We start from the raw sequence: 18,667 nt of genomic DNA, 5'->3' as shown, positions 1-18,667 counted from the left end.
TTTTCAAATGTGGTTTCCATTTTTTATTTTTAAAAACATTTTTGAGTATAGTTGACACACAATGTTACAGTAGTTTTAAGTGTACAACAAAGTGATTCAACTTATCTATATGCTATGCTTTGCTCATCACAAGTGTAGCTACCATCTGTCACCATACAATGCTATTACAATACCAGTGACCACAGGGGCACCTAATTGGCACAGTTAAGTGCGTGACTCCTGGTTTCGGCTTAGGTCATGATCTCAGGCTCATGAGATTAAGCCCTGTGTTTTGCACCATGCTGAGTACAGAGTCTGCTTGGTTTCTCTTTCTCTGCCCCTCCACCCCTCTACTCTCTCTCTCTCTCTCTAAAAAATAAATAAATCTAAAAACAAAACAAAACAATAATATATAACATTCCTGAGTATACAAAAATCTTCTAGATTATCACTATAGATTCAAATTTTCTATATTTGTTGTGAAAGATGTGTTACATAGCTCTTTAAAGCAACCAAACAGTATTTCTTAGTGTTCTATCTACCTGACATTTTTTCATTTTTTGTTATTTTTAAATTTTTAAAAAAGATTTTATTTATTCATGAGAGACACACAGAAAGAGAGAGGCAGAGACATAGGCAGAGGGAGAAGCAGACTCACCTCAGGTAGCCCAATGTGGGACTTGATCCCTGAACTCTAGGATCATGCCCTGAGCCAAAAGCAGAGCTTAATCGCTGAGCCATCCAGGTGTCCCTTATTTTTTAATTTTAATTCCAGTATATTTATAGTGTTATATTAGTTTCAGGTGTACAATATAGTGATTCAACAATTCCTTTTTTTTTTTTTAGACAGTGAGTGAGTGGGGACAGAGGGAGGGAGAGAAAGAATCTTAAGCAGGTTCCATGCCCAGCATAGAGCCCAACATGGGGCTCAATCTCATGACCTTGAGATCATGACCTGAGCCAAAATCAAAAGTTGGACACTTAACTGACTGAGCCACCCAGGAGCCCCTGATTTAACCAATTCATTTTTTTTAATATTATTTATTTATTTATTCACAAGAGACACAGACAGAGGGAGAAGCAGGCTCCATGCAGGAGCCTGACATGAGACTCAATCCCCGGTCTCCAGGATCTTAGGCTGCAGGCGGCACTAAACTGCTGCTCCATGGTGGCTGCCCACTAATTCTATATATCATTACTCAGTGTTCATGACAAATGTACTCTTAATCCCCTTCAATTATTTCACCCATTGCCCCCACTCCCCTCCCCTCTGATATGCTTTATTTTAAATGAGTACCCTCAGTTAAAGTTATTTTTTTCAGTAAGAATATTTTTTACTTGAAGCATACTTCAGAATACATGGCTCTAAAATATATATATATAAAAAATTCCATCCAAAAAATATATATATATACATTTTCTTCAAGTACACATAGAAGAATCCCCTTGTTAAATTACATAAAAAGAGATATAACAACTATTACAAATTTAAGAAAAGTGAAACCATACAAGTATATTTTCCAACCACAATGGTACAAAACTATAGAACAATAAACAAACTATAGTACAATAAAATAAAGCTGGAAAATACAGTGTAAATACTAAATATTTAATATGTAAATATTAAACAACACACTACTACATAAATAGGCCAAATAAGAAATCAAATGGCAAATCAAAATATGTTTCAAAAGAAAAACACAATATTTCAAAACCAATGGGATGCAGCAAAGGCAGATGTCAGAGTGAAATTTTGCTACAAATTCTTGTATTAAGCAAAAAGGTTCAAATAAAATTACACAAGAACCCAGAAAAAGAAGAAACTTAGCTGAATTTTAGTAGACAAAGGGAACAAAGAAAAATCAGAAATAAAATAGAGACCAGAAAAATAATAAAACTGAAAGTAATGACCAGTTTTCCAAAAAAATTGAAACTGCCAATGCTTTAATCACATAACCAAAAGAGACACCCAAAACAGGATAAATACAGGAAAAAAAAAAGGTCTCTCTATATATAGACTGATGTAAGTATTGCTACTCTGCCTTTCTTTTGACATTCATGTATATGATAAATATTTCTCTCCACCCTCTCACTTTCAATCTGCAGGTATCTTTAGGTTTATAATGAGTCTCTTGTAGGTAGCATATAGATAAGTCTTAGTTGTTTGGTTTTTTTTGTATCTATTCAGACACCCTATATCTTTTGATTGAAGCATTTAGTCCATTTATATTCAAAGTAATTATTGATAGATATATATTTATTGCTATTTTATTACTTGTTTTGTTGTTGTTTCTAGAGATTTTCTCTAATCCTTTCCTGTCTTTGTTACTTCCGGTCTCTCCTTTTCACTCAAAGAGTCCCCTTTAATATTTCTTGCAGGGCTGATTTATTGGTCATGAACTCCTTTAGTTTTCATTTAAGAAACTCTTTATCTCTCCTTTTATTCTGAAAGATAGCCATGCTGGACAGAGTATTCTTGGCTGTAGGTTCTTCCCATTCAGCACTTTGAATATATCATGCCACTCACTCCCTTCTGGCTTGCCAAGTTTCTGTTGAGAAATCTCTAGCTAGCCTTATGGGTTTTCCCTTGTGGATTAAGGACATTTCTCTTAATGCTTTTAACATTTTCTTTTATCACTGTATATTGAAAATTTAATTACAATAGGTCTTGGTCAAAACTAAGGCACTAATGCTTGTTGATTTTGATGGGTGTTCTCCTTACTTCTGGATCTGGATGTCTGTTTCCTTCCTCAGATTAGGGAAGTTTTCTGCTATGTCTTGACATAAATTTTCTGCTCTTTTTTCTTTCTTCTTCTGGGACTTTTTTTTTTTTTTTTTTTTTTTGAGTAATCTCTACACCCAACATGGGTCTCAAACTCACAACCCTGAGATCAAGAGTCACATGCTTGGGGCTCCTGGGTGGTTCACTCAGTTAAGCAACTGCCTTTGGCTCAGGTCATGATCCCAAGGTCCTGGGTTCGAGCCCTGCATCAGGCTCCCTGCTCCATGGGAGCCTGCTTCTTTCTTCCTCTGTCTGCTGCTCCTTCTGCTTGTGTGCTCACTCTCTCTCTGTCAAAAAGTAAATAAAATCTTTAAAATACAAAAAAAAAAAAAAGTCACATGCTTCACTGAATGGGCCAGTTCTGGGACTCCTATAGTATGACTGTTAACACATTTGATGGAGTCACTAAGTTCTCTATTCTTGTTTTGCATAATTCTTACTCTCTTTTGTTCAGCTTCATTACTTTCCATTATTGTGTTCTCTAGGTCACTAGTTCATTCCTCTTGCTTCTTCCAGGCTGCTGTTGATTGCATCAAACCTGTTCCCAATCTCATTTATTGCATTCTTTATCTCGAATTCTTTGTTAACTCTTTTATCTCTGTAGTTTCCATAAGGTCTAACTAATGTCTTCTATTCCTTCCTTAAGCCCAGTGAGTATCCTTATGATTGTTGCTTTAAATTCTCCATCAGGCATGTTATTTATATCAGTTTTGCTGATTTCTCTGGCAGATGCCTTATCTTTTTCTTTCCTTTAGGATAAATTCCTCCCATCGTGGCATTTCGTATAAATCTCTGCCTTCTTCTGTTGGAAAAGTCCATTTTATCCTCTCCTGAAAGTAATGGCCTTACAAAGAAGAGGTCATATACTGTTCAGGGCCTGGCACTTCAGCAAGTATCTGCTGTTGTGTTTTGGCTGCTCTGTCCTTCAGGCCAGTTGTCTGCAGAGGCTCTCCTTGCCTGCTCTAGGCAGTGTTTGGTCCCTGGCCTGAATGTGGTAAGCTTTAACTAGGTGTGCTCTGGTCTGCTTGTTAAATGAGACCTGATGCTACTTCTACTTCAACTGAAGCCATGCAGAACTCTCTGGTGGAGATGTGGTATGGTAGGGGTTTGTACTGGTCTTCTGGGGGAGGGATCTGCCATGCTGGGATTGAGGCAAGCTTGAATGAGAAGGGTAGTCCTGCCGGGGTTCTGGGGTTGAGGGTGGGGATGGGGCTTGGTGTAAGTAAGTTAGTCAGCCAGTGATGGCACTGCTGGTGACCCTGTTCATGCTCTATGTTTATGAGGTGCGGGGAGGGAAATGATGCCAGCCAGCTCCCCTGTTTCTGGAGAGGAATCTCTGTGAATGTTGCCTCCCAGGAACATTCTCTAAGATAAGTGAATAATCTCCCCTCTGTGTACCCCAGGTGTTCTTCAGATCACTATTTCCACACTGTCTGTCTCCAGGTTGTTTGCCTGCCTTCTCTCCTGGAGCAAGGCAGTGCCCACACTGCTTATTCCAGGCAAGCCCACTGACCTTTAAAACTCCAGGCTTTAAACCCTGTTGGTTGCAAGAACTCACTAAATTCAGCTGCTCTCATTTTCCAGGCCAGTGCCCTTGGGGAAATGTTCTCCTTGTGCATTCCCCTGTATGTTCCTCTCTTTCTTAACCTTCTCTAAGACCACAGCTCCCTGCCCTCCACAGTACCTGTGATCCACTTCTCCCTTAAACCATGTATCTGTACTTCCTATTTTCTTTGATGTGGCATGGCCTCTTCTCTTCTTTTAGTTGTGGAGTTTGTTCTGTCAGTCTTCGGGCCAATTTCTGGGGTATTTAGGACAATTTGATAGTTACCTAGCTGGGTTCATGGGACAAGACAAGCCTAGGGTCCTACTGCCATCTTTGACCCTTCTCAGTAATATTTAAGAGTCATAGCATTCAATTTAAAAAAAGTCTTTTTTTTTTTTAAGAATTTATTTACGCATTCATGAGAGAGACACACACACACACACACACACACAGAGAGGTCAGAGAGAAGCAGGCTCCCTGCTGTGAGTCCAATGCGGGACTTGATCCCAGGACCCCGGGATCACTACCTGAGACACAGGCACACACAACCACGGAGCCACCCAGGCATCCCTAAAAATAACTCTTTTTATATTTTATTTTTATTTTTTTAATTTATTCAGAGAGAGAGAGAGAGGCAGACACACAGGCGGAGGGAGAAGCAGGCATCATGCAGGGAGCCCGATGTGGGTCTCGATCCTGGGTCTCCAGGATCACGCCCTGGGCTGCAGGCGGCGCTAAACCGCTGAGCCACCAGGGCTGCCCCCTAAAAATAACTCTTAAAGAAAAAGTATTCTTGTCTTTTAAACAAATATTAGTTTCAGGTGTAAAATGTAGTGATTTGGCAATTACTTACAAAAGCTTACCACAATAAGTGTAGTTAACTTTAATGTAATTATATATACTGTAGTTACAAATACACACACATATTCATACATATACATATATCACATCCTTATTGTTTATTTTAGTTCCAGTATAGTTTCTGTATTAGTTTCAGCTGTACAACTTAGTGGTTCAATAATTCCATACATTACTTAGTGCTCATCATGTAAAGTGTACTCTTGAATTCCCATCACCTATTTCACTCAGCCCCCATCTATCTTCCCTCTGGTAACCATCGTTTTGTTTTCTATAGTTAAGAGTCTGTTTCTTAGGGTGCCTGGGTGGCTCAGTCAGTTAAGCATCTGACTTCCTGCTCATCATGAACTCAGGGTTTTAGGACTGAGCCCTATGTCAGGTTCCCTGCTCTGTGGGGAGTCTGTTTGTCCCTCTCCCTCTGCCCCTCCCCCTCATTATGCTTTCTCACTCTCAAATAAACAAAATCTTTTTTTTTTTTTAAAGAGTCTGTTTCTTGCTTGTCTCTCTTTTCTCCTTTGTTCATTTGTTTCTTAAATTCCACTTGAGTAAAATCATCATGTGGTATTTATCTTTAAAACATCTGTGGTATTTATCTTAAAATAAGGCAAAATAAGCCTTATTTTGCTTAGCATAATACTCTCTAATTCCATCCATGTTGCTGCAAATGGCAAGATTTCACTCTTCTTATGGCTGAATAATATTCCACTATGTAAGATACATATCACATCTTTTTTATCCATTCATCTATTGATGGACACTTGGTGTGCCTTTATATTTAAAGTGTTTTTTATAGACAGCACATAGTTGGGCCATGCTATTTTTTTTTTTAATTTATTTATGATAGTCACAGAGAGAGAGAGAGAGAGAGAGAGAGACAGGCAGAGGGAGAAGCAGGCTCCATGCACTGGGAGCCTGATGTGGGATTTGATCCCGGGTCTCCGGGATCATGCCCTGGGCCAAAGGCAGGTGCCAAACCGCTGCGCCACCCAGGGATCCCCTGGGCCATGCTATTTTATACGGTTTGACAATTGCTAACTTTTAACTGGAGTGTATGCTCTACTTATATTTTTTCCTACTTATATTTAAATGTAATTCTTGATATGATTCATTTTGTCTACCATCGTGATATTATCTACCATTTGTCCTGTCTATTCTTTCTTTGTTCCTGCTTTTATAACTTATTTTTGATAAAGCAATATTATTCAATTTCCTTTAATGACCTTATAGCTGTGGCTATTTGTATTCTTTTTTAACATTTGCTCTAGTGATTACAGAGTGCATCTTTAACTTATCACAAACTTAATTTCTTTTTGTTTTGCATTTATAGTCATATATTCTACTTCTTATACTAAGTATCCGATAATACATTGCTATTTTTTTGCTTTACACAGCCATAATCTTTTGATCTTATATTTTAATCCTCTAATTTTCCTAGTATAATTCATTTCTTCCTTCAGATCTGAGTTACTTTTATTATCACTTCCCTTCAGCACCAAAATACTTCTTTTAATGTTTCTTATTGTATAGGTCTGCTATAGACAAACTTTCTTTACTTTATTTTTCTTTTCTACCTCCTTTATAAAAATCTTTGATTTCCAGCAATTTGACTATGACTTGCCTAAGTTTAGACTTCTTTATATTCATCTGGCTTGGGTTTGGTGTTCAGTCTATTGTTAAGCCCATCGAATGAATACTTAATTTCTGATATATTTTTCATTTCTAGCATTCTAAACTGGTTCTTTTTATAGTTTTCCATCTTCCTGCTAATTAATATCTTCTGTTCACCATGTTCAACATCTAGACCATCACTGACTCTTTTATCACATGTAAAAATTTGTTTCTATGCATACTTCAAAATTTATTATCTCATGTCAGACACTGTGTGTAAAGAACATTTATTTACAAAGTTCGATGAAACTAAGAGTTATTTCTTTGAAAAAATAAATAATGCATAAATGTTCACCAGGGATTTTGGCTTGTAATTTTCTTTTTTTTAAAGATTTTATTTATTTATTCATGAGAGACACAGAGAGAGGCAGAGACATAGGCAGAGGGAGAAGCAGGCTCCCTGTAGTGAGCCTGATGCAGAACTCGATCCCAGGACCTTGGGATCATGACCTGAGCCAAAGGCAGATGCTCAACCACTGAGCCACCCCAGGCATGCCAGCTTGTAATTTTCTTGTGGTGTCCTTGTCTGGTTTTGGTATCAGGGTAACTCTGGCTTTGTAAAATGAGTTTAGAAATGTTCTCTCTTCTATTTTTTAGCAGAACGTAAGAAGGATTGATATTAATTATTTAATATCAGATAGAATTCACCAATGAAGCCATCTGGTCCTGGACTTATGTTTGTTGGGAGATATTTTAGTCACACTCAAGGGAAAAAAAAAGGATGCAAATAAAATCAGAAATGAAAGATGTTGCAACTGATACCACGGAAATACAAAGAAATATGAGACTACTATTAAAAACTAAGGAGCCTCGATGTCCATCGAAAGATGAATGGATAAAGAAGATGTGGTTTATGTATGCAATGGAATATTACTCAGCCATTAGAAATGACAAATACCCACCATTTGCTTCAACGTGGATGGAACTGAAGGGTATTATGCTGAGTGAAATAAGTCAATCGGAGAAGGACAAACATTATATGGTCTCATTCATTTGGGGACTATAAAAAATAGTGAAAGGGAATAGAAGGGAAGGGAGAAGAAATGGGTAGGAAATATCAGAAAGGGAGACAGAACATGAAGACTCCTAACTCTGGGAAACGAACTAGGGGTGGTGGAAGGGGAAGAGGGCGGGGGGGAGGGGGTGAATGGGTGATGGGCACTGAGGGGGGCACTTGACGGGATGAGCACTGGGTGTTATTCTGTATGTTGGCAAATTGAACACCAATAAAAAATAAATTTATTATTAAAAAAAAAAACTACATGCCAGGGCAGCCCAGGTGGCTCAGTGGTTTAGTGCCACCTTCAGCCCAGGGTGTGATCCTGGAGACCCGGGATCAAGTCCCACATCAGGCTCCCTGCATGGAGCCTGCTTCTTCCTCTGCCTGTGTCTGTTCCTCTCTCTCTCTCTGTGTGTGTATCTCTCATGAATAAATAAAAACTTAAAAAAAAAAAAAAACTACATGCCAGGGTTGCCTGGTGGCTCAGTGGTTGAGTGTCTGCCTTTTGTTCAGGGTGTGATCCTGGGGTCCGGGAATTGAGTCCCTCATCGGGCTCCCTGAGAAGAATCTGCTTCTCCCTCTGCCTATGTCTCTGCCTCTCTCATGAATAAATAAATAAAATCTTAAAAAATGTTTTTAAATAAAATCATGTCAAGCATCCTTTCCAGTCACAGTGGTATGAAACTAGAAAAGAAAAAAAAAAGGAAAAAATGCAAATACTTGGAGGCTAAGCAACATACTACCAAACAATCACTAGGTCAAAAATGAATCAAAGAGGAAATAAAAAATATATATATAAAGACAAACAAAAGATAGATATCAGTGGTTCAAAACCTTAGAGATGCAACAAAAGCAGTTATTAAGAAGAAAGCTCTTATAGTGATATAGGCCTGCCTGAAGAAACAAGAAAAATCTCCAAAAAATCTAACCTTATACCTAAAGAAACTAGAAAAAGAACATAGCCCAAAGTTAGTAGAAAGAAGGAAATAATAAAGATCGGAACAGAAATAAATGAAACAGATTTTTAAAAATAGAAAAAAAATCAAGGAAACTCAGAGCTGATTCTTTGAAAAGATAAGTTCGATAAACCTTTAATCAGACATATCAATGAGAAAGAGGAACCAGTAAACTACATCAAAAATGAAAGAAGAAAAGTTACAACCCACACCTCACAACTACGAAGAACTATGAGAGAAGACTGTGAGAAACTATAAAAAGTTACATGTCAACAAACTTGAAAACTTATAAAAAATGAATAAATTTCTAGAAATATACAAACTTTCGAGACTAAATCAGGAAGAAATAAAAAATATGAACAGAATAATTACCAGTAATGAAATTGAATCAATAATCAAAAAACCTCCAACAAACCAAAGCCCAGGACCAGATGGCTTCCCAGGTGAATTCTACCAAATACTTTTTTTTTTCCTACCAAATACTTAAATAATAGTTATTACTTATTTTTTTCAAACTATTTCAAAAAGCATCAGAGGAAGGAATGCTTCTTAATTCATTCTACAAAGCCAATTCATTCTACAAAGCCATTCTACACTGATACCAAAAACACAACAAAAAAGTATGATGAAATTTGATATAATGTTCTGATGAACACAGATATAATAGTCTTCAACAAAATATCTGCAAACTGAATTTAAAAATACACCACAAGGATCATATACCATAATCAAGTGGAGTTTATTCCAGAGATTCAAGGATGGTTCAATATCTGCAAATCAATGTGAAACACCATACTAACAAAATAAAGCATAAAGTCATATGATCATCTCAATAGATGCAGGAAAAGCATGTGACAAAATTCAACATCAATTCATGATAAAAACTCTCAACAAAGTAAGTTTAGAGGGAACACAAACATAACAAAGATCATATATGACACACCCAGAGCTAATATCTTACTCAATAGTGAAAAGCTGAAAGCTTTTCCTTTAAGATCAGAAACAAGACAACAAAGTCAACTTTCACCGCTTTTATTCAACGTAGTACTGGAGACAAAAAATAAAAGACATCCGAATTGGAAAAAAAGAAGTAAAACTGTCCCTATTTGCAGATGACATTGTACTATACATAGAAAACCCTAAAGATTCCACCAAAACACCATTAGAATAAATGAATTCAATAAAGTTTCAATCTGGTAAAGGATACAAAATCAATCCAGAAATCAGTTGTGTTTCTATATTACTAATAACAACTAGCAAAAGGAGAAGAAAAAAAATCCCATTTACAACTACATCAAAGATAATAAAATACCTAGGAATACATTTACCAAGGAGGTTAAAGACCTATATTCTGAAAACTGTTAAGACAGAAGTGAAAGGGTCCAAAGAGCCAAAGTAATCTTGAGAAAGAAGAACAAAACTGCAGATATTACAACCCCAGCTTTCAAACTATGCTACAGATAAAGTAATCAAAACACTATGGTACTGGCACAAAAACAAACACATAGATCAATAGGACAGACTAGGGAGCTTAGAAATAAACTCACACATATCTGATCAATTAATCCATGACAAAGGAGCAGAGAATATACAATGAGGATAGGACAGTCTCTTCAATAGGTGATGTTGGTAAAACTGCACAGCCATGTTCAAAAGAATGAAACTGGACCATTATTTTACACCAGTCACAAAAATTAACTGAAAATGGATTAAAGACTTGAATGTAAGACCTGAAACCATAACACTCCTACAAAACAGGCAGTAAGCTCCCTGACGATAGCTTGGAGACAATTTGTTGGGTTTGACACCAAAAACAAAAGCAACAAATGCAAAAATAAACAGTGGAACTATATCAAACTACAAAAAAAAAAAAAAAAAAAAGCTGCTGCACACCAAAGGAAATCATCACTAAAATGAACCTACTATAGGGTAGAAAATATTTGCAAATCATCTATCTGATTATAGGTTAATATCTTTAAAAATACAATAAACCCATACAACTCAATAACAAAAAATCTAACTTAAAAAAGTGGGCAGAAGATCTAAATAAACATTTTTCCAAAGAAGACACATAGATGGCCAACATGTACATGAAAAGGTAATCAACATTAGTAATCATCAGGAAAATACAAGTCAAAATCATGATGAGATCACCTCACACCTGTCAGAATGGCTATTATCAAAAAAACAAAAAAACAAAAAAAAAAAAACACAAAAACACACACACAAAAATACAAAACAAAAAAAAAAAACAAAGAGTAACAATTGTTGGCAAAGATGTGGAGAAAAGGGAACCTTGTACGCTGTTGGTGAGAATGCAAACTGGTGCAGCCACTATAGAAAACAATATGGAGGTTCTTCAAAATAGAACTACCCTATGATGCAGATTCTACATTTATCTGAAGAAAACAAAAACATAACTTGAAAAGATAGCTGCACTCCTATGTTCACTGCAGCATTACTTATAATAGCCAAGATATGGAAAAATCTAATGGATGAATGGATAAAGAAATTATGGTATATTTATGATGAAAGCCATAAAAGGGAGTCTTGCCATTTGTAACAACATGAATCTAGAGGGTATAAATCCTGCTATTTACACTAAGTGAAATAAGTCACATAGAGAAAAACAAATATCCTATGATCTCATGTATATGTGAAATTTAAAAAAACCCAAACACCTGAGCTCACAGATATAGTGAACAGCTTATGGTTACTGGGGGTGTGGGGGTGGGGGTGGGCAAAGTAGGTGAAAGGGGTCAAAAGGTACTTATTTTCAGTTAGAAAATAAGTCGTGGGATATAACACAGTGACTATAGTAATACTGTACTGCATATATTTAAAAGTTGTTAACAGAATAGATCTTAAAAGTTCTGATCACAAAAAGAAAATGTATAACTTGTATGGCAATAGATATTAACTACGCCTATTGTGGTCATTTCTCATATATACATATACATATATAGTCAGTGTTTCTGAATCATTATGTTATACACCTGGAACTAACAATGCTATATATCAATACTTGAATTAAAAAAAAAAAAAAAACAGTAATTTACCTTCACAAAGGGCAGTTCCTTCTTTAATTAGTTTGCTTAGGGTACAGATGGGGAGGTAAAGGGGATTGAACCCTTTTAATCTATGGTTGAGATGAGTTTGAGGTTTGTTTTAGCATTTATTAGATTCAGTTCAAGATTGGGTTAAAATCATTTTAGGGTAAGATCAGAACCTTCAGGAGAAGTCAGGATCTGAATAGTGGGGAAACTTAACAGCTCTCTTAGCTGCTTGCTTTCTGAACTCAAGAGATTTTTCTTTATTTTGCATTCTTGCTGCCAGCTAGGGAACTATTTTTGCTCCCCAGTATACTAGAACCCTCCACTGCTTGTGCCTTAAGATCTCTCTCCTCTGCTGCTCTGACTCCACCTTCTGAAAGGCTGTTGCCTTGTCCTCAATGAAAACCTGGAGCCATGGAGGGACATTCACCAGCTCTCCTGCCACGCCCTCAGCCTTGGTAGCCCTACTTTATACTTGGTAAAAGCCCCTAGAGCCTCAGAGAGATTTTTGTTAACTATCCTGCCCTGCCTCTAGCCTTTAGCAGACTCCACCCACCTCAGGATCATTCTTAGCTCTCTTTCCCTGACCCCAGTCTCCAGCATACTCTATCCTTAAACTCAGTGAAGGCCCATGGGAAAGAGGTGGCAGGTGGGTGCAGCTTTATTCTGTGGCTGGGACTCTTCAAAATTCCAAATAGTCATGCCAGCCCACATGTAGTCAATAAAAGTTTGGCTGGTTTCTCTTTCCTGGTCTATAGCAGATTCTTCTTCCTCCTGCTGTCCCACCACGGATTGAAGTATCTATCTGTCTCCTTTTTTCTGGGAATGCTCATTATGTTCTGGAATTTATTTCATTTAGACTGCTTTGTGCCTTTGGTTCTCTAGTTTTAGAGAACTAACATTTTGTAGTTTCTCCGCTTTTCTCTTTGATAACAGTGGAAACAACTAACTTTTGCAACTTTCAACATTCTCACAGAAAGTGGGAGTCTTTCTTATCCTTTTTGATGATAGAAAACAGACTTAAAGCAGATAAATAACTTGTACAAGGTTTAGAATTTAAAAAAAACATAAAAAGTGTAATTTATACTTATATTTCCTGACTCCAAGTCTAGGGTTCTTTGTACTGCACAACAGGTAGTAAAAACGCTATTTGTACAAGTCATTTATCCTCTTGGTATTTCTAGTTTGTAAACTGAAGAAATTGTGCTAGAGAAACTCAGAAATCTCCTTTAAATCTAATACTTCAAGATACAATGAAGTTTGTTTCTAAAATATACACTACCACAGTTTCTGAAAGCCTAATTGTGTCTTTAGATTTTTACATGTCTAATGAGCATCACAAATTTATCAAATTCAAAACTAACTCCTGCTTTATCTGTATGCTAAACTTACTGCTCCTCTGGTCTTTTTTTTTTTTTTTTTTTTTTTTTTAATTTTTATTTGAGAGAGAGAGATTGCATAAGCAGCAGGGAGAGGGAGAAGCAGACTCCCTACTGAGCTGGGAGCCCAATCCTAACTAAGATCCTTGGGATCATGACCTGAGCCAAAGGCAGACACTTTATCCAACTGAGCCATTCAGGTGCTCCCTCCCCTAGTCTTCATCACAGTAGATGACAACTCCTTCCTATCAAATCAGGCTCAAATCATGGAAACCATCCTTGATTTCCTTTTCTATTCCACAATGAATCGATCAACTAATCCTATGGATTACTGCAATAATGTCTTACCTGGAATCCTCCTGTCCTCTCTCCCCTCACTCTTAGCCTAAATGCATTTTCCACAGAAAAGATAGAATGGTCTTTTTAAAAGTCTTATTATGTCATTCTTCTTCTTAAACCCTGCTAATCACTTCCCCCTCCCACAAAGGGAAAGACAAAGTCTTTTAAATGGCTTATAAATCCTTTGTGATTTGGCCTACTTTGATCTTACCTCCTACTATGCACCCGTCTTACTACACTCCAACTACACTGGTTTCCTTGCTGTTCCTCCAACACACTAGGCATGATCTTGCTTCTGGACCTTTGCATTTGGGTCCTCTCCTGAAATAGCCTCTTCTCAAATGTCATATCAGAGAGACTTTCCCTGCCACTCTATATAAAAAGTAACTGCTTCCTCCTCTCATTCACTCTCCCATCCTGCCCTAGAACTTCTTTTCTCTCTCACTCAGCTTTACTTTTCTCCAAAGCACTTTCACAACCATATCTGTATGTTTATTATGTCTTCCTGTCACCACAATGTAAGCTCCATGACGACAGAGCCTTGCCTGTGTCATTGTTGGATACCCACTGCCCACAATAGTGACTAGCACATAGTAGCACACAATAAATATTTGCTGGATAGAAAAATCATAGGACAGAAAATTTAGTGGAGGGAAGCCTGGGTAAGTCAGTGGTTAAGCCTGCCTTTGGCTCAGGGTATGATCCTGGGATCCAGGATCAAGTCCAGCATCAGGCTCCCACAGAGAGCCTGCTTCTCCCTCTGACTGTATCTCTGCCTCTGTCTCTGTGTCTTTCATTAATAAATAAATCTGGAAGGAAGGAAGGAAGGAAGGAAGGAAGGAAGGAAGGAAGGAAGGAAGGAAGGAAGGAAGGAAGGAAGGGAAAGAAAAAGAAAGAAAGAAAGAAAAAGAAAGAAAGAAAGAAGAGAAAGAAGAGAAAGAAGAGAAAGAGAAAGAAGAGAAAGAAAAGAAAGAAAGAAAGAAAGAAAGAAAGAAAGAAAGAAAGAAAGAAAGAAAGAAGAAAGAAAGAAAGAAAATTTAATGGAAAGACAATTAGACAATTATAGGGGCAGCACTGAGAACTCAAAAAGCCGGATTTGAACCTCGATTCTGACTCCACAAAAACTTTCCCAACAACTGCCCTATTACGCTTTTAGATCCCTTTCATAGCCACCCCAGTGCTGGAGGTGGGAGGAGCAGACCCCACACAGGGTAGAGGTGACACATAACGTGAGGCAGGGAAGGCAAAGGTGAAAGTGTAGCACGGCTGGCCATATCTGAGCTTTGGCTGTCTGCACAGTTAAGGAGATGGGGGAGGAAGCCAAGTAAATCCTGCAGGATGTCATTAAACAACATCATAACAGAGAGTCTGTTATAAAATAAAAAAGCTTACTGGCTCAGCTGATAAAACACTGAGACTCTTAATCTTGGCAAAGTACATTCATGCCAAGCACTGGGAACAATCTTTAGTTTGGAAAGAAGCCGTAATATAATGATGGCTAAGATGCCAGACTTTAGAGACAGACTTCTTGAGTTCAAATCCTGGCTCTGCCACTCACTATGTGACCCTGGACAGATTACCTCATCAATCTAGACCTGCTGAATGGGTATAATAATGTCACTCTCAGAGGTATGAGATAAATGTAAAATAATCAGCCTAAAACTGGACACTGTATGTAAAATAATCAGCCTAAAACTGGACACTGTAGAAGGGCTCTATGAAAAAGTTACTGTTACAGTTACTACAAATTATGCTCCATCCCCACCCCAGTGCAAACCAGAGGGAGACCGATATTGGTAATAGAAGGAAAATGCATTCTTTTTATTATCTATTAACATAGATCTCGTTATATAAGCATATTAGCTCTCTTACTATACCATGGGATGGCAAAGAGACCAAAACTGTCTGTAAATCTTGGGTATATTTTATTTTAAAGTTTTCCCCCACCTTGTGCTTCCCAACACCTCTGAGAAGTCCTAACCAGGGATAAACGCAGAAAGAGAAGTGTCAAAATAAGAGCAAAGTCCAAGTGAATGAATTCAAGTGGGAAAACAGTAATGACACACTGTTTTCTTTTCAAGGGGGAAAAAAACTGCCTCACAAGCTAAAGTATTAGGCAATAGCAAAAACATGACACCAGGTATCCTAATGTATATTTTTTTTCTTTTTTTTTTTTTTTTTTTTTTTTTATTTATGATAGTTACAGAGAGAGAGGGAGGCAGAGACACAGGCAGAGGGAGAAGCAGGCTCCATGCACCGGGAGCCCGATGTGGGATTCGATCCTGGGTCTCCGGGATCACGCCCTGGGCCAAAGGCAGGCGCCAAACCAATGCGCCACCCAGGGATCCCCCTAATGTATATTTTTAACCATATGAATCCAATTGCTGTCTTTTTGAAACAATTTTAGAATATGCAACTAAAATATATGTAAAAATTACTACTAGGAAAAATCTTAGAAAATATAATTTTATTTTTTAAAATATATTCATCCTCCAAGTCTAAATGGCTTTATGTAAAGCACTATTTGTGATTGACAAAAAGCATGTGTCAATTCCTAAATGCAAAGTGAAAGGACAGGAGAAACTTTCAATGCTATCACAGCCATGAATGTGAGCCCCAATCCAATAATCTGTCTTCATTAATTCCTCTTCGTTTCATCTTTGTGAAAAATGGTAGGAGAGAAAGCTAGGCATGCCTACTCTGTTCTGTAGCATCTAGCTCAGTGCCAGGAATAAAAAGTAAAATACAAGTATTCATAAGTGCTCAAAAATACTAAAATCCAAGAGAACAAATTTCCTAATATATACCTGGCATATATATTGGAGAACATATACTGATAAACTATACATTAGAGTATAATCCAGCGTAAGCAGGTTTTGAGGCAATCTGCCTGGTTTTGAAATCTTGCTTAATTTATCAACTGGGGTGACCTGGGCAAGTTATTCTACCCTTCTGTGCCTCAATTTTCTCATCTCTAAAATGGGGAAATGGCATCTTCCTCATAGGGTTGTTGTGATGGTTAAATAAGACACAAAAGGTGCTTGGAATGTACATAATACATCTCAGAATGTACATAATAAATGCCGGCTGTCATTTTAGAAGCAATAGAAACAAGTGGCTTAATTGAAGAAATTTTCATTGAGACATAGTTAAGCAGAGTTCCAAATCCATGTGCAAAGTCATTCATATCAACTGCTAAAGCTGTATGTTTAGATTCAAGCATTTAATGAATGGTAATGTTGCAATCTCAAATACAGTTCTGGGGATTTACACAGGCAGCTTCCTCACTGCCCCTCCCATATCAACCATTCCCCCCACCTTTGGAGCCCAGCCATCAGCTCATCATAAAATCAAACCCTTCCATGAGTGAAATCCTTAATGCTTAAAACTAGACAAAATGCAAAAGAAGTTTCTAAGTTTAGCAAAGCACCTACCAGTACACAAGCATAGCAGAATGCTTTTAAACTAAATAAAACTCTAAAATGCCCAAAGTGAATCAAGATGGACCATGGGTCAGGATGGTCAGGATGGAAGGGGAGAAGAAAAGGAAAATGGGCAACAGGAGGATTTCAGAGAGCTGTGAAAATTTAATTCCCAAGAATTCTTCCTTTCTCCTTGCTGTAATTGTCAGAGCTTCTTTCACATATAACATATAAAAGGCATTGCCATATTCACGACACTCAGACTTTTGTAAAATTCATTTTCTGAAACTCTTGCTGGTTCCACTAATTTGTCACTGAAAAGGCATTCAGAATTAAAAAGTAACACACACGAGATAAAGACCACACTTCTGTTATTTGTGGGTAATGTTTTCTTCCCCCTACTGTCAAAAGGCCACGCATCCGGCAGCTGTTTTTTCAGAGCCAATGACAGATACAGACCAGCCGGCCACCCTGTCTCCTACCTGCCTCTCCCTGGTTGTTAAGAGTCCGTCAGGGCTCCCAGTGCTCGGTTTTTCCCGCCGGCCAAGCGGCACGGGGCAGCCCCCTGCCTGCCAGCTTACCAGCACCCCCACTAGCCCTGTAGATACAACTACTGATGGTTCGAACTGCCTCGTGAACCCAGGCAGGTCCTTCCTGCCCTCGCCAAGCCCGGGTCACACAGAGGTGTGTGCCCAGGACGGAGCCCCGCGCCGCTCTCCCTCTGCACCCCTGCAGGCCTCGGGCAAGCCCTCTGGTTAACCCCTGCCCGCATCCGTCCGGGCAAGCCCACACCTCCTCCCTCAGCTGAGGCTTCCAGGCAGGTTCTCCTTACGGGCTCAAAGGGGCGGGTGGGACGCCTCGTCGCTCCCGAGTTTACGGAGTGGAAGTCGCGATGGAAGGCGAGTAACCACGGCCGGTTACTCGTCACGCCCTGAGGGGTCGCGCACAGGTCAACACCTCCAGCTTAAAGCCCCCCTTCTAAAGAGGGAAAATGCACAATTGCCTATTTAAATGTCCCCTGTCGGTACGATGAATTCTAAAGAAATACATATTATGTATTATGTTATTCATACGTAATTACGTAGCAACAAGACAGTACACAGACGGCAAGAGTGTCCACAGGAATAGGTAAAACTCACGGAGCCCTTTAAAAAACAAATAGGAAACACCACACCCTCCCCGGGCGGCTTCCCTGGCTGGCGTCACGCCGCCCGGCGGCCCCAGCGGGGTCCCGGCCGAGGCCCAGAACCTCACGGCGGACGACCCGCGTCGCGGGCTCGGGGTCCCGCGGGGCTCCCACCACCCCCGGGCCCGCCCCGCCCCGCAGCCCGCAGCCCGCAGCCCGCAGCCCGCAGCCCCGCAGGCCGCGGCCCGGCCTCTCCGCGACCCCGGGGCCGCCCGCCGCCACCCAGCAGCGGCCTGCGGGGCTCGGCCGGGCGGGGCCGGGCGGGGCCGGGCGGGGCAGGGCGGGGCGGGGCGGCCCGGCCCGGCCCGACCCGACCCGCGCGGGCCCCCGACTCACCATGGCCGTAGAGCCGCCCGCGCGCCCACAGCCCCGAGTCACACGGCGCCGGCTACGCCCGTTGTCCTGGTGACGCCAGCGGGGCGCCCCGCCCCGTTCCCAAGGTGGGCTCGGAGCCGGCCATTGGCGGCGGCGAGCACGTGACGCCAGGGCGGTGCCGCCG

The 18,667-nt window shown here is 39.5% G+C and overlaps 1 protein-coding gene across 6 annotated transcripts in view; it reads right to left on the bottom strand.

The window, feature by feature from the left end:
* Positions 1 to 18,655, bottom strand: part of FBXL2 (F-box and leucine rich repeat protein 2) — a 110,707-nt gene extending 92,052 nt beyond the window's left edge. For all 6 annotated transcript variants that reach the window (XM_077865940.1, XM_077865941.1, XM_077865938.1 and 3 more), the window contains exon 1: positions 18,505 to 18,655. In XM_077865940.1, coding sequence (XP_077722066.1) covers positions 18,505 to 18,507 — 3 coding nt within the window. In that variant the 5' untranslated portion in view covers positions 18,508 to 18,655. The remainder of the gene's footprint in view (positions 1 to 18,504) is intronic.
* Between the last annotated feature and the right edge of the window lie 12 nt (positions 18,656 to 18,667).

This window comes from Canis aureus, chromosome 22 (assembly GCF_053574225.1).
Source record: "Canis aureus isolate CA01 chromosome 22, VMU_Caureus_v.1.0, whole genome shotgun sequence".
Lineage (NCBI taxonomy): Eukaryota > Metazoa > Chordata > Mammalia > Carnivora > Canidae > Canis > Canis aureus.
This window is presented reverse-complemented; position numbering and strand designations above follow the sequence as displayed.